Genomic DNA, 17,312 nt, shown 5'->3' with positions numbered 1-17,312 from the left:
AACAGAGTTGTTACTGAGTTCTTCACACAAACTTACCAATCACATGCTGATGAAAAGATAATAAATACTCTGGGTTATTTTTATTGAAAACTCAATACTATATACAAGTTACAGGAGAATGCTACATACACATCTTAGTAGGGAACTCCTACTGCTGTGTCACATGCTGCATGACATCACTCCCTGTTGTGATAATGCACACTCACTATTTACATATTCCATTAAAGCAATATCACTACATCTCCCTTTTTCCTTAAAAAGGACGTTACACAAGAATAAATACGTGTAACATAACAGAATTGCCATCAACACTAGTTACATAAAAGTTACTGCCATCGATCATTTAGGAATTGCTAAAACTTATTAATAGTTTACTAATATGCTCTGACCTAAATAGTTAAGCTCTTCTAAGATCTAGAATAATCATTACAGTGTTCTTGACTCGTCAATGTAGACCTATGGGTATCCTACAATTAGTGCTGTGCCGGTTGTCTTTCTAGTGGTGTGCCACAATTCCACTCAGACCTCACCCGCAAATGTGTTCCCATGCTATTGGAGTACGACAGTTGGACACTTCCCTTAGATGACATCTGTTCTTCCCAATGTCACTCCAATAGGTGTTGTGACTTTATATGATCTCGGTTCACTGTAAATCTTAGACACCTTTGCAGAGAACAAGGTTCCCTCTGTTGGGTGAATGACTCAAATATTTTGTCCCACATGTATGCTAGGCAATTCTGCATTCACATGTTGATCGAGTGTAGAATTAATCTTCTCCAGTAGGCTTTCCTGCACTGATGCAAGACTGGATGATTGAGCAGCATAGTGTGTGAACTTCAGTGCTGGTGTGATACCATATACATAGGCCACACATCCCAACAATTGGCTGATTGATTCAAACAGCAGATATCTTCAATGCTCATAACAGGCAGAGTATAGACCATACTTGCAATTCAAAAAAAGTGGTTGTCAGATGTGATTCCGCAATTGGGCAGCACTTGAACAATCCCAAGTGCAGTAATAGCTACACTAACAACCAATTTAAAATAATCAATTGAGCTTGTAATGTGGCTCACTTATGCTTCCTAGAAGCAACGTACATCAATGCAGAGATGTGTTCTCTGCAAACAAAAGAAATACTTTCAAGCCTTGCACAATTTTTGAATTACAATAAGTCCTTACTTAAAAATTACAGCTGCATTCCTGAAAATCATGACCTTAAGTGAAACAACTTTAAGTGAATCATGGATTCCCATGAGAGTCAATGTTAAAGCTGGAATTAGGTTCTTTCAGATATTTTTCACTCAGAGAAACCAACATCTAAGTTGAAATACTGTACCATACATGTACAGCATTGTGCATTCCTAGCTGAAATAACTTGCAAAATAGATGACTGAGTTCCAAGATGGCCACTAAGTCCATGTGCAATTCCCATTCTCTGCCACACAAGGACAGATGTTGCGTGGAGGGTCAGTTTGATGAGCTGCTTGAAGACTTTTGGACTCTCTCCCTGCCTTGATTTAGTCTCTGCATGCTTCGACAAAGTCTCTCTACATTTGGTGCCTTCCCAAATGAACCTTCTTCCATCTTGGTCAGTCACCAGGGGTTGGAGATATTTGACCTCTTCAGGGGTGCTTTGAGGGCATCCATAAAGCATTTCAGTGAAAGTGGCTTGAGTGATTTAGCACCTCAATGCTGAGCGTGTTGGCGTGGGGTATTGTGTTAAATTCTAGGCACCATACTTTAGGAAGGATGTCGAGGTATAGAAACAATGCAAAAGAGAATTATTAAAATGGTACCAGGAATGGGGGCTTCTGTCATGCGGAGGGACTGAAGAACCCCCGGTTGTCCCCTTAGGGCCGAGAAGGTTAGGAGATTTGACAGGTGTTCAAAATCATGAATACTTTTATTGGGCTAAGGAGAAACCATTTCCAGAGGCAGTGGGTCAGAAACCCGAGGACACAGATTTAAGCCCATTGGAAGAACCACCAAATGAGTAAACCTATTTTGAAACTCAGCGAGTTGTTGTTACTTGGGAAGGCGTTGATGGAAGAAGATTCAATAGTAACATTCAAAGGGGAATTGCATCCATACTTGAAAGGAAAGCACTGCAGGGCTATGGGGAAAGGGCAAGAAAGTGCGGCTACAAGTAGTTAGATAGCTATTTCAAAGAGTTGGCACAGGCATGATAGGCTTCTGTGCGGTATAATTTGATTATTCTATGATTAGAAGCTGAGGAGAGGTCTCCTCCACAGGCCCAACACACACCCCCCCAAAGTCTGGTTCTCTAACCCTTTTCCTGAATGCCACAAAATCTCGGCCATATTTTCCTCTGTAACATTCAGAAGCCTCAGCTCCCAAGTGCTTTCTTCTGCAACTCTTCCAGTCATACAGCTAAATGCATTAAAAAAATCTTTTGGTAACCTTTCAATCATGAAATGCTGCATTTCATTTTCACATCTCCTTTTATCTCTGCACCTTGGGGAAACTAAGCACAAAATGATTTTTTCCTGAGCATTCTTCACCCTTTGAAGAAAACATTTAATCTGTCACAGATGGCAAACCCACCCCTTCAATCAACTTCAGATGGGTTTCCAGTATTCTTTGCCCAAATTTCCAGATTCATATCAATATTCACTGTTCCCAAGCCAACTCCTGAGATTGCAGACAAACCTCCCAATGGTGATGGCAGACTTGCAACTCCAACAAAGCACACAGATGATGTAAAAACAAAAATAGCAACAAAAATCAAAAAAACTGATTCTAAACAATAAACTGCTAAAACAAAACAACGTTAGGTGGGCAACTCAGTGATGACTTACTGTACCAGGGAGCTGGAGGAGCCTTTAGTCCCCTGCTGCTTTCTCCATGGCAACGCATCAGCTAATTAGGGTTGACCTGCCAACCAATCAGCATCCTTTTCTCCTGCCATATAGATTGTTGCAATCGCTTGAAATTTGGCATCCATGCTTTTGTCCTGATGAGTGGAAGACTAAAAGCTTTGGCAACATGTCTTTCTTTTGAGAAAAAAAATCAAGTCTGTGCTACCAACTGACTGCTTGTAGTCATGTAATTATGCAGTCTTTTCCAAGTTGACATTATTATTGGAGTCTGCTGTCCAACACACCCAGCTTACAAAAAAACAAACATCATTTCCACGAGAAAGGTAACATTAGTCTGAAAACCTCAAGCTTTTAGTCACGTCCTAATATCTGCTTATGCGGTTCTTTCAAACTTTGTTTGCTAATATTTCTGTGGAGTGCTTTGCTGCATTTTATTACATTAAAAGGTGTTATATAACTACAAATACAAAGTTGTTGTTGATGATATCCTATTCTGGTTAAGACCTAGGTATCTCCACCATATAATAGGAGTGAATATTGCTGAGCTCTTTGGTCAAATTGGCCAAAATCAAGTTCAACCACAACCTCATCCAGTGCACAATCCACCTAAACTTCTGTTACAGATCACCAAATTGTGATACAAAATAAAACCCACTTTTAATGTTTCCCTGTTGCTAGCCTAGAAGCAGAGATCAACCTTTTATGTTACAAAGTGAATTCCAGGTCAATGCTAAATTGACTTCCATGCACAATCCTACCTTACTTGATATGCAGTAACAGTTGTCATCAAGGTCTACCCATAAGCTGGAGAACATTTTACTGCACAAAGCACGGTTGAGTGATACCTTTGAAATTAAGGAATTAAAATTCCTGGATCCAAGACACAAATGATTGTATGCTTTTAACATTGAACATATTTAAAATTCAGAAATGAGAGCAGGCAGGCTGGAACATGACATAGATAGAAGTGTGTGTGCATTCATGTCAGGATGCAAGTATGCTGACTCACTGAACTGGCTCAGCACATTTAGCAGACCAGAACAGAAAATGGCAAGATCCATAAAAATTTTGGGTCTGTACAGCCATGGATTCTCTGCAACTCAGGACTAGGTTGTTGTAGGAAAATTTGGAAAGCCAGGACAAATAACATTCTTTCACAGGGCATTTATCAGCGTCAGGACTTCAGTGAAAGAAGGCACAAGCTCAGCATGGAGCAGTTGCGAAACCTTGATCTTTAATCTACCTGCCTCAGTTCAACATTGTGTATCAGTGGATAAATATGCTGTGCAGAAAGGCTTCTAACATAGCTTTCAATTATTGTGGTTTGGTAGTCTGAATGCACTCCAGATGAAAACACCAACATTGTAATTGCAATTGCTGATATTTTTGCACTGTTCTCCTATAGGAAGTAACTTATATCCCAAGGTAACCCAGCTTAAAAAAGTCAACAAAAAAAAATTGGCTAGGGGTAATTGCTTTCCTTCAGCACCTAAACACATGACCAGCCAACTCATCCATGGAATTGACTATATTGTTCTCAACAAGTTTGGGTGCAAAGCATTGTGAAAGGTATAACATTCTGCTGGGTGGAGGGGTGGAAAGAAAGAGTTCACACGAGTCTTGGTATATACAAGCTAATTACAAACTGCAAGTGGTGGCATGGCTTATTCATTTACATATTTTAATCATTTTAAAGTTGTTTCTGGCCTGAACAATTATCAAATCAACTGCACATGATATAACAAGCATTTGAAGCCACCCAACTTGGCTGGTAAATACTAACACCCACTGCAGTAAGTGATGTCACATTATTTGCTTAAATAGGCAAACGAAGCAGATGGCAGCGATGCAATGTTAGTATGACATCCTTATACAGGTTTTACTTAATGACTCAGTGGAAAGTGTGCCATTCACTAATGCAATCCTGCTAGTCTCGTTTGCCCTTCACCACCACCATTTACAAAGTTTCACAATATTCTAGTGGTCACTTCTCACTAGAGGTTGAACTGGACCAGCCATTGTAGCTACAACAGGGCATAAGGCTTTATAGTCCACGATGAGTGGATCAACATATGGACCTCAAAGACTCAGTCAAGAGTGTGATGTAATTATCAGTCACCCCATGGGAAGAGCTGCAATGAAGCCTGACACCATACAGGACAGAGCAATTTGCTTGATGCCATCCAGGAGTCTCCAATTCTATTCCCAATCCATAAATCAACACACAGTGGCTGCAGTATGTATTATCTATAGGATGTACTGCAACAATCCTCAAAGTTACTTCAACAACTCCTCTCTTCCCTGTAACATCCATCAGTGAAGTTAGACATGAGAATGTCATCACCTCCAAGTCACACAGCATCTTGATTTGAATATATATTGTCATTTTATTATAACAGGGTCCATTTCCTCAAATTCCTTACCAAACACCATCAAAAGGAGTCCAGCAGTTCAAGAAAAGAATCACCACCATCACAAAGCAATTAAGAATGAGCAATAAAGGCAGTCAATAAATGTCACGAACAAAAAAGAATTTTATTTTATATAGGATTGCATAAGACAGAGGCAGTGAAACAGGCTATTAAGCCCAATCAGTTCACCGGTGATTATGCTCTACTCGAGCCTCCATCTAAAATTTATCATAACCACCTATTCCCCCTCTCTCTCAAATGCTCGTCTTGCTGCAGCTTAAATGCATCCAGACTATTTGCTTTAACCAGCTCCTGTGATGGCGTGTTCCAGGTTCTTACCACGCTTTAGGAAAAGAAGCTTCTTCTGAACTCCCTATTGGATATGTTGGATTTCTTTGAGTTATGCCCTTCCCCACAAGTGGAAACATTATCTTTGTATCCAGTCTATCAAAACATTTTTAATTTTAAAGACCTCTATTGAGTCACCCCTCAGCCTTCCTTTTAAGAGGGATATAGACAGAGTAAATGCTTAGATTAGGAGAAATAAACACGAGAGGACGTGGCTTTAGGGTGAAAGGGGAAAGGTTTAGGGGGAACTTTAGGGGGGACTTCTTCACTCAGAGAGTGGTGAGAGTGTGGAACGAGCTACCATCTGACGTGGTAAATGCGGGCTCACTCTTAAGTTTTAAGAATAATTTAGAAAGATACATGGATGGGAGAGGTCTGGAGGGTTATGGACTAGGTGCAGGTCAATGGGACTAGCGGAATAATATTTCGGCACAGACTAGAAGGGCCGAATGGCCTGTTTTTTATGCTGTAGTGTTCTATGGTTCTAAAAGAGGAAAGGAACCCAGCCTGTCAATGCTTTCCCTGATATGTATACCCACATATTTCTAGTATCATCCTTGTAAATCTTCTCTCAAATCTCTCCAGTGCTCCATATCCTTTTTATAAGCTCAATCCTTGGAGGCCTGATTCATACCATCATAGCATTGTGTAGCTTGATTTTTGTTTTGTACAAATATGTATGAAATGCAAACAAGTAGCGGACATGCAAAATGCTGTAAAGCCACACCCACCTGTGTCTCAGCCCCCAGTATTGATAATCTTGATGAAACAAATAAATCCTTTCCTACAAGTTCAAAGGTCAAATTATTTTTTAAAAAATGGCCAATTCACTGTTCTGAACTGCCTGTTCAATTCTTCTGTCATTAATATCTTTGTAAAACTTTAACACTGTTTATTTTTGAGTATTATATACACTAATAGTCCACGCCAGGTCACTAATTTTGCTGAAAAAGCTGGCCAAGTTGGACTTTTGAGAGCTTTACATGGTGGCCTAGGTGCATCTCCTTGATTTTCTCTATTAATTTGTCCCCCATGAGTTTAAAAACCCAAATCTCAGCTTCTGTTATACACAAGGGCTCTTTCCTTTCTCAATTTCTTGCCTTCAAACAAAAGCAGGGATGTGCTGCTGAGGCTTTATAAGGCTCTGGTCAGACCACATTTAGAATATTGCGAGCAATTTTGGGCCCCGTATCTCAGGAAGGATGTTCTGGCCCTGGATAGGGTCCAGAGGAGGTTCACGAGAACGATCCCAGGAATGAAAGGCTTAACATATGAGGAACGTTTGAGGACTCCGGGTCTATACTCAATGGAGTTTAGAAGGATGAGGGGGGATCTGATTGAAACTTACAGAATACTGAAAAGCCTGGATAGAGTGGACGTGGGGAAAATGGTTCCATTAGTAGGAGAGACCTAGACCTGAGGGCACAGCCTCAGAGTAAAGGGAAGACCTTTTAGAACAGAGATGAGGAGAAACTTCTTTAGCCAGAGAGTGGTGAATCTATGGAATTCATTGTCACAGAAGGCTGTGGAGGCCAGGTCACTGAGTGTATTTAAGGCCGAGATAGATAGGTTCTTGATTGGTAAGGGGATTCAAAGGTTACGGGGAGAAAGTGGGAGAATGGGGTTGAGAAACTTATCAGCCATGATTGAATGGCGGAGCAGACTCGATGGGCCGAATGGCCTAATTTCTGCTCCTATGTCTTATGGTCTTATAAAAGCTACTCACACAAATCACAGTACATTTCCACAAGTGCCAGTAGCGCTATGGCAAAGCTGTCATGCTCCAGGAAGCTCAACGGTACAGGGTACCATGATGCATGTAGTCCTCTCTTACTCAATATACACAAGCACTTTCAGTATGAAACTCTGGATACCATAAGAAAATTCTTCCTGCTTCTCTTTTCAAAGGAAGGACACTAAAATGCTTTTGAATTTAATTTTGAGGCAGAACATGCAAAAACATTTTTGGATCCATGCATTTTTTTTGCCATTGAGCTAATGCTACCATTCACTCCAGAAAGTTGAATTGTGCCAAATTTCACAAAAATGGAGGGCAGCCATAAAATAAAACCACCAATAATTAACTCAAACCCTTATTCAAAACAAAGCAAATAAAAATAATGAAGCAACAATATCCAACATATTAGGGCTGCAGGAAGTTACGCTGAAAGAGTATTTTGAATACTGATCAGTAACCATGCTGTACATCACAATGATCCCCTCTCAATTATTGTTCCTTCATTTGCACTGTTACCTTGGGCAGAATTTTCCATATCATCCGCCCTGTCAGCATAAGTCAACTTTCAACTAAGCCAATCTCTCTTACTCATCATGCCATCACACACTCAAAGGGTCACACTGCTCACACAATACTAGTGGGGGGACCACATCACCCCTGATTGTTTCACAGATACTTTAACATCACTGCCATCTCATCCATCATGCTGCACTAACTCCACCCTTCGCCCTCACTGGGGAGCGGTCACCAGGAGGCATGCATGCTTCCCAACTTCTCCTCCATCCCTTCTCGTCGCATTCCATCCATTTGTCTTCATGCAGGCGAAGCTTGCCCACAACAGGGAGAGGAGGATCCCAGGCTGGAGGATGAATGGCCAATATCCAGGAGTTCACTCCCTTCAAGGAGGATGCCACCAAGCTGACTGAGGAGTACAGTGATGTGGGGAAGAGGAGAGATCAGCCTCTCCCATCAACCCAGTATGGATGATCCCTCCATGAGTTAATCACATCCTGACATTCACAGTGCGTGACATGCAATGTAATCAGCCTGTTCATGAACTAAATCTATCTTCTCACTCTTACAGGCATCAGCATGTCCAGATGGAAGAGTAGAGCCAACATAAGCCCCCAGCCTCAGCCCACCTCAGGAGGATGTTGAACAGCCATTGAAGGAAAATCCATCACAGCGTTCATCTGCACCCTCCACCAGTGCAGAGACACAGACCTCGGTGGCTCAGGGTCACTTTCTGGAGAACACCTCATTGATGTCCCTACAGCAGTCAGAAGCAGTGACAGCCCAGGTCTCTGGCACTCAGAACTGCTGGAGATCAGGCACCTGCTGAGTCACAGTCAGATGACCAGCCTGTGCAAGTGGCCACAGAAATAATGCTGGCGATGCATTGACAAGCAGGGAGCATCAGGCAGAGTTGCAAGAGGCAGTTGATGGACTAGAGCGAATGATGGAGGAGTCCATCCACATTCTGACTGATGTCATGGCTCTGACATGCAAGCGCCTCAAGGTCACCATGGGATGGGTAGCATCTACCTTGGAGACTTTGGTCCAGCAGGTGCTGCTGGATTTGCGCTCGGACCTGCACTCCACCTGCACTCCATCACTATAGGGATAGGTGGGATCCAACAGTTGCTAGGTGTTGGGGGTGATGGGGCACCTCTACCTCTCTCCAGGTGTCTCTGCTCCTCAGAGTCAGATAGAGGTCCTCAGGCACCCACAGGATGACCTTCAGCCAGATACCAAGGGTCCTCACACAGAACACGTCATGGGTGCCCAGCGCTCTAAATCCGCTCTGCCTGTGACCGCATCTACTAGGGCAGGTCAGATCGAGGAGGGTGCATTTTCCTGAGCAGGGGACCCTTATCAGGCCAGGGCCCTCTAGGCCTTGACCCTCCAGAGGATATCCACCAAGGTTATCTCGGACAACAGCACCTAGCAGTCAGCAAGCTGCCTCACCTCTACCTCTGCTGCAGATGTCAGGGCTGCACCCAGGCATAATTGTAGAGTTAGGAAAATTAACATTGACTGAGTCATGGGGCTTCACTTTGTATAACTTGCTCATTTGTAAAGATATTTGCTGTTCATGAGAATGGTCTCGTCATTTGAAAGAATTGTGCGTGTGCATCTATGTGCCCTCTTATTGTGAGGGTGAGCCATACTCGCACTCAGTGATCACCTGCCTTTGAGAACCTAACATTCATGGATGTTATTGGATCCTTTTGTTACGTCAAGGGGATATCTCAAACCATTTACTGAAGCAGGCACAAAATATTAGTAAGCTTTACTCCTTACAAGACAACATGGAGTTAGACATGCTCAATAGCCTTGGAGGGTTAGCTGCAGTTGTATCTCTTCATTAGTTGTGCCAAAGCACAAGACCTGCAGCCGTAAGCTGTATCTCAGTGTGCACTGAAGTTTCTCATTAATGTGGCGATGACTATATCAAGTCCTTTGAGGCAGCGTTTATGCTGTTGTGCTGACTTTCACTTCCCAGAGCACATGGATACAGGGTTCACTGCTGACCTTTCCAAAGATTAGGGCTTGGAGAATCATGAGGGTGGGGTGCAAGTCCGAATGCTGAACTTGTTCTCAATGTCACTGACTGTAAAGGCCTTTCACTGGTATGGCACTAAGGGACAGGGGGAATGTGGTCGTCTCCCGTTGCCTCAACCTTACTCCTCTTGGAACCTTGCGGCGATCGTGGGCATGTCTTCCATTTCATCCTTCTTCAATAGCACCATCATGTGGAAACTGAACTTCATCTCCCTCTTCTTTCAAGGAGCTCTCAGCCTCCATGTCTCACTCTGGCAAGGGATCTCCCCTTAGCAGGTTGTGAAGAGTGCAACAGACCATGATTATGCGGGACACCCTCTGTGAGAAGTACTGCAGAGTCCCACCCGAGCAGTCCAAACATCAGAAGTGCATCATCAGGATGCCAACTGTCTGCTCAATGATGGATCATGTGGAGCTATGCACCGCATTGTAACTCTCCTCTGAGGCACTCTTCAAGACACATGGGTGTCATGAGTCATCATTTGAGCAGGTATCCTTATCCTCATCCTCAAGCAGCCAGCCCTGAAATCACTGAGGGTCTTCAATTATGAGAGCAGCTGGGAGTGACTCAGGATGTAGGAGTCATAGGAACTTCCAGGGTACCTGACACAAACGTGCATGATGTGCTTCTGATGATTACACACTAATTGAACATCGAGGGAGTGAACCCTTTCCTGCTAATAAGGGACAGTTGCCATGGAGCCCTCAAAGCCACATGTGCGCCATCGATTGCACCCTGTACTCTAGGGAAGCCCGAAGTAACTGCAAACCCATGACATTTTGCAGCTCGGCTAGCTTCATCAAGTGTGAACTTCACATATGATGAGCCTTACTGTGGAGGGTATCTTTCACCTTGATGCATTAATGTGAGGAGGACTGAGAAATGCTGCATAGGTCCCTTGTGGGCCCCTGTAACAAGCCACTGAGCACGGAGACTTCAAGGCCACTAGCAGGGCATGTACTTCCTGTCCATGGGACACATTCTGCAGAAGGATATAACCCACCACATCTCTGGACAAGTGCAGACATGTACAGCATTGTTTTTCACTCATCTACAGATGGGGAAGTCTTCTTCAGTAGACCCTTCGACGTGCAAGTTGCCTCCATGGGATGGGTCTAACTTCCTCATCTTCTGGTTCTTGCTGAGGCTACCCTGGACCATGGACCTCAGGTGGGGCCTCCTTTTGAAGCTGCGCAAGGCAGCGCCGGGTCCTTCTCATCCTCCATGGATCAGTACATGAAGGTGGCAGAATTGAGGCCAGGCTCCATTATTCAATCCTCCTTCTCTCTGTGGACTGATAGATGCAACAGATTAACGAATTCTGGGCCAATATAGTAAAGCTCCCACTCAAACACAAAGCCCTAGAGCTGCATCTGCATTACCAGCTTGTCACTAATACAGTCTTGTAGCTGAGGCGCAAACTCACAGATTTAGGTGACCAAAATGCAAACCCTGATTCTTGAAATCTCAATCTCACAGAGGTTGGAAGAGTTTTGGACACATTCATGAAATGCGCCACTTTGCCAATCTCATGCCTGCAATCTCTGATCTGGCATACTGATTAAAGTTAATTTGCAAGTGATCAATGACTGGGTGCCCTTAGGCCCGTTATCCATGCCAATTGGAGAAAAAACATTAGAGGCTTTCATTGATGATCTGGCAGATATGCAGCTGTTGTGGTTCCTTAGCGGTTGTCTGCATTCTCCATTTATAACATTCCTCTCTAATGCGGAAATTAAGCAACTATATTGTGAAGCCAATGACTCCTGCAGTCTCTCATTGAAGCGCACCAGAAGACATTGACTCCAATGGCACCTACTCAAGGAAGTCCTCCTCTTTTCTCTCAGTTCTGCCTCTATTTCAATGTTGTGACTCTAAAAAGTTTGAAGGTGCCCCCTGAAAGTGGCCCTTAACCCAGCCATGCGCTCCTCCCAGACTGCCTCTGACCCCTCCTGAGCAGATTCTTTTTCAGCTTTGATTTCAAACTGCGCTATTACTTTGTGGGTTCAAGATGGTGGTGCTCCATATTTATTTTCAGACCATTTTGACTCTCCCCCAGTGTTTGGGTCCCTTCAATTTTCCTGGTACCTTGTGATGTGCAGGTAGACCTCCCTCCAGTTATACTCCAGCCTCTCCCAGTAAGCCTGGATCCCCACTGTTATTGTGGTGGACATTCCAGCCCTCCACCCTGAACCCATCACTGTTGACGTGCCTATGCCCCATGTGAACCTCACCCCTCCCCATCTCGAGGCTGTGTGCGCTGTCACTTACAGAGGAGAGCTCCCCTAGGAGAAAGTACCACACCTTTATTACGTTTCCCCGATTTATAGGCGCCTCCCCTTACCATGGCTGTCCCATCTGCAGCCCAGTACTGAGCCAGACAACCCATTGCTTGTGACAGTGAACACGCCCTGCACACCAAGCTGTACCTTATCCCAATTAAGGACACAGGTTTTCCCTCCCTGCAGCGGGAGTATGACAGGCATACCATGCATTGCTCTGTAATGGCCCATAAAACCCGAGGGACTGCCTTTAATCTCTCACCCTGACCGAGGTCCAGAGAGCCCCAGGACTGCCCTATCTCTCACTCTGACTATTGGCCCCCGGCCAGGGAATATGATGGTCTTACAATGAGCTCCTGTTCCCTCATAACTGATCAGAGTCTCAAAGCTTCCCTTCTACTCCCCCACTCCCCTCCATGAATCTGTGTGACCCATCCATCTTGTGCCACACGAACATAATACCCCCCTTCCTATTCTGGAGTCTGGGTACATCCTCCCTCATTCATACTGTTCGATTCCCAACCACCACCTTGTGTATCTGCATTCTACTTTTCCATGTCAGGCTCCAGCTTCTGCACACTGTCGCCCCTCTGCCTGCCATTGTTCCCTTCCCCACCCAACTCCTCTATAACCCATTACCCTCTACGTGTCAGTCACCCTCCCTCCCCCACTCCAGGTCACAATGCTGGTCTCTGAGTGTGCAGCCAAGCCCGAGAACCACTGCTCAGTGGTGCCCTCCGAGAGTACGGTAGAACGCACCACGAGCAGACCAACCCGACACCCTCACCAGTGTGGTGTTCCACTGCCATCACTAAGAAACTGGAGCAGCACTGTTGCAAGGAAGCTTTGAAAGTTGCACGCACCTCTTAAGTCATGAGCGAAGTGAAGGCTGACCGATGCACGCCACTCATTTTCAAACGTGTTTCAGATCATTCAGTCTAAATGCCTGCTGGGTGATGCAAGATTGGGAGGGGGAACGTGATTCCAGCGAGTAGCATACGTATTTAATGAGCATTCTTGAGATGGTAATGCTTGCAAATAACATCCTTGACACTGATCAACAGGATACCCGACTCACCACGAAAGGAGTTGAGGGGAAATCCAAACCGTTGTCCTGCTAGTGGGAATCTGATTTTTGGCCTCTCTCCAAATTTTCCTCCCCCACCTGCCATGAAACCTGCTGCAGGCAGAATGGGAAATTTCTGCCCTTTGACTCTATTCTGGACTGCTTTGGTAAGAAAAATATCAACTGTATTGAAAATTGCCAATATTTTGAATATACTGAGCACACTCCATCCTAACAATTGGGATAAATGCTCTTAATCTGTCCATAGGTTTAGTTTACAATTCAAAATGGATTGTATACAAAATATTGTAATCCAAAACAAACCCCTTCACCCTAAGTTATATAACCAGAGGACAGACGTCAGGCATCATGTTTCATTTAGCCAATTGTGTAACAAAACCTTGCGTCATTTCCCCTCCCCTACACATGACGGTATTGGCATCGAATCAAATATATTCATCTCTCAAAATACTATCAATCCATTGTTATAGTGGACAGTTGCACTACATTTGCGCATGGACATCATGCTCTCCCAGATATGTCTGGGGGAAGGTTTGTGAAAAGACTCACACTCCCCCTCCCCTTTGAAAAGCAGGTTGGAGAGAACTGTTAATAGGTTTGAATTCACACAAAAAAAAAAACTGGATGGAATTAAGAAAAAGATGCTTGGTGTCCGAATTGCTTATTGCTTTTAAGGACTTCTCCTACTAACTGCAACCAATCTGGGGGAAGAAACAGCAGCATTAATACATGGTTCCACAGAGGCTACCCTGTAATAATACTGTCCTAACAATTTTCTACTGGCCAGCAAGCAGCAGCTAGCTATTCAATTTGTACCTCACTTGTGATGCAGGATCATTTAAAATCCAATTAGTTCTATAAATCTGAACTGTTGGTGCAATGGAATTGTCCTCAATTACATTGCTATATAATTTCCAAAAAGAATCTGTTCTCTTGCTATCAATCTTCATCCAGCAGTTTCCACTTAATTCTGGAGCTGTGCCTCTGGCAGTGTGGGCATTAAACCATCTATTTATATTGTTTACTAGAATGTAAAATACAGCATTAGATTTCATTGAATGAATAGCTAGTTTGGATTTGAGTACCACCCAAACAACATCACAGAATTTTAACGGCATAGGAGGCTATCATTCGGTCCATCATGTCTGCACGAGCCTCTAAATGAGCATCATGACCTAGTGCCATTGCCTAGCCTTTTCCCTGCACCCTTGCAAATTGTTTCTATTCAATAATCATCTAATGCCCTCTTGAATGTCTTGATTGAAGCTACCTTCACCACACTTCCAGGCAGTGCATTCCAGACCCGAACCACTCGAGTGGAAAAACTTGTTTCTCATGCCACATTTGCTTCTTTTGCAAATCACTTTAAATTTGTGCCCTCTCATTCTTGATCCTTTTACGAGCAGGAACAGCTTCTCCCTAACTACTCTGTCCAGCCGCCTCACGATTTTGAGCATCTCGATCAAATTTCCTCTAAGCATTCTTCTCTCCAAGGAGAAGTCCCAACCTCTCCAACCTATCCTCATAGCTGAAGTTTCTCATCCTTGGAACCATTCTTGAAAACTCTTTTGCATTCTCTCTAATGTGTTCACATCCTTCCTATAATGTGGTACCCAGAACTGTACACAATACTCCAGCTGAGGTCCAGCAAGTGTCTTATATAAATTCAGCATAACCTCCTTGCTCTTGTACTCTATGCCCCTATTCATAAAGCCCAAGATACTATACGCTTTATTTACTGCTCTCTCCACCTGTCCTGCCACCTTCACTGATCCATGCACACATACACCCAAGTCTTTCTGCTCCTGCACCCCCTTCAAAATTTCACCCCTTATTTTATATTGTCCATATTCTTCCTACCAAAATGCATCACCTCACACTTCTCCACATTGAACTTCATCTGCCACCTATTTGCCCACTCCACCAACTTGTCCTTTTGAAGTTCTGCACTGTCCTCCTCGCAGTTTACAACTCTCCCAAGCTTCATATCATCCGCAAACTTTGAAATTGTCCCCTGCACACGAAGATCTGGATCATTAACAAAAATCAGGAAAAGCAAGGGTCCCAATATTGACCCCCAGGGAACTCCACTATAAATTTTCCTCCAGCCTGATGGATATCCATTGACCATTACTCTTTGCTTCCTATTTGTCAGCCAATTTTGTATCCATGTTGCTACTTTCCCTTTTCCTTGAGCAATAACTTTTCTTAAGTCTGTTGTGTGGCACTGTAGCAAATGCCTTTTTAAAAGTCCCTGTACACCACATCAACAAGCATTACCCTCAACCTTTTCTGTTACCTCTTCAAAAAAACTCCAGCAAGTTAGTTAAACACCATTTCCCCTTTAGAAATCCATGCTGGCTCTTCCTTATTAACCCACATACTTCAGTCCTTATTAACCCATTTATTTCAATGTGACTACTAATTCTATCCCGAATAATTGTTTCTAGAATCTTGCCCACTTCTAAAGTTAAATTCACTGGTCTGTAATTGCTGGGCTTATCCTTTCAACCTTTTTTGAACAAGGGTCTAATGTTTGCAATTCTCCTCTCTGACACCTCCCGAGTCTAAGGAAGACTGAAAAATTCTGGCCAGTGCCCCTGCAATTTTTACTCTCACTTTCTTCAATATCCTTGGGTGCATCTCGTCCAGGCCCGGTGCCTTGTCAACTTTAGTTACCATCAGTATTCAACACTTATTGCTGATCAATTTTGAACCCCTCTAGTGACATAGTTTCCTCGTCTCTCACCTTGGCCTGACTAGCACCTACCTCCTTCATAACAACGAATGCAAAGTATTAATCTAATACCTCAGCTATGTGAAAATTCCCTTTTAGATGCCTAATCAGCCCTACTACTACTTTTACTACAGTTTTACTATTTATATGCCTTTAGGAGACTTTGGGATTCCCCTTTTATGTTGGCAGCCAGTCTTTTATCAATCCTTCTTCGTTTCTCTAATATGCTTTTTCACCTTCCCTGTATTCCTCTTGGTTCTCAATTGTATTTTCCACTCGACACCTGTCATAAGCGCATTATTTCTTTATCTTAATTTCTATTTCCTTTTTCACCCAGGGAGCTCTGGATTCGTTTGCAAAAACAGAATTACCTGGAAAAACTCAGCAGGTCTGGCAGCATCGGCAGTTCACCCCTCTCCTAATATTCACTCAGTTCTGTTGAGGGGTCATGAGGACTCGAAACGTCAACTTTTTTCTTCTGCGCCGATGCTGCCAGACCTGCTGAGTTTTTCCAGGTAATTCTGTTTTTGTTTTGGATTTCCAGCATCCGCAGTTTTTTGTTTTTATCTCTGGATTCGTTTGCCCTACCTTTCCCTTTCGATGGAATATACCTTGACTGTTGCTGAACCAATTCTTTTTTGAAGATAGCCCATTGTTCAGCTGCAGTTTTTCTTGCCAATCTTTCATTCCAGTCGATCATGCACCTACTTAAACACCACAGGGAATCTACATCAAACATGCAGACAAGACCTGGGCCTCAATTAAAGCAGTTTAAATTCAGAACAAGTCTGCATAAACAATCACTGCCAGTTGGTGAAATTTGCTCTGCATCTTAGCTCTCTTGTGAAACTTTATGCTGCAAGTCAGTTTGAGGGAAAGATCCAAGAGTGCTGTTCTCCTAAAATTTACCGTTATATTGTAATTCCAATCTCACTATTTACTGATAGCGATTGTCTGGGGTAAATGCACCCCACCCAGGGTGGGGTGTTGGTGTAATTGTGATTGTGTGAAGGCAGTGGGTGCCTAAACAGATAAAATCATGCCAGTGCAACACATATGTAATCAAAATCAGACCAGTGGCAAGCATTAAAACATGAGAACCAATTAAAAGTCTTACTGGCCAATAGCTCTGGAGAAGCTTAAAGCAGGCTTACACCAGCACAAGTACCTCGCTCTCAAATAGAAAGGCAGTTTAAGATGCAAAGTTATGTTCTCGAAACATAAAAGCATGGAAAACAATTCTTTATAAAGCTCATCCAATATCATTCTCACCCGAGTCCCAAGGTTTTATTATCAAACT

General features: G+C 43.4%; 1 protein-coding gene across 6 annotated transcripts in view; it reads right to left on the bottom strand.

The window, feature by feature from the left end:
* yap1 (Yes1 associated transcriptional regulator) overlaps window positions 1-17,312 on the bottom strand; it is a 168,318-nt gene that overhangs the window by 67,034 nt on the left and 83,972 nt on the right. Inside the window, exon 1 of one of the 6 annotated variants that reach the window (XM_041199408.1) lies at window positions 3,602-3,645. The exons of the other annotated variants lie outside the window; for them this stretch is intronic. Coding sequence (XP_041055342.1) covers window positions 3,602-3,630 — 29 coding nt within the window. The 5' untranslated portion in view covers window positions 3,631-3,645. Of the gene's footprint in view, window positions 1-3,601; window positions 3,646-17,312 lie in introns of those variants that run through there. 6 annotated transcript variants of the gene reach the window in all.

Source organism: Carcharodon carcharias, chromosome 11 (assembly GCF_017639515.1).
Source record: "Carcharodon carcharias isolate sCarCar2 chromosome 11, sCarCar2.pri, whole genome shotgun sequence".
NCBI lineage: Eukaryota > Metazoa > Chordata > Chondrichthyes > Lamniformes > Lamnidae > Carcharodon > Carcharodon carcharias.
This window is presented reverse-complemented; position numbering and strand designations above follow the sequence as displayed.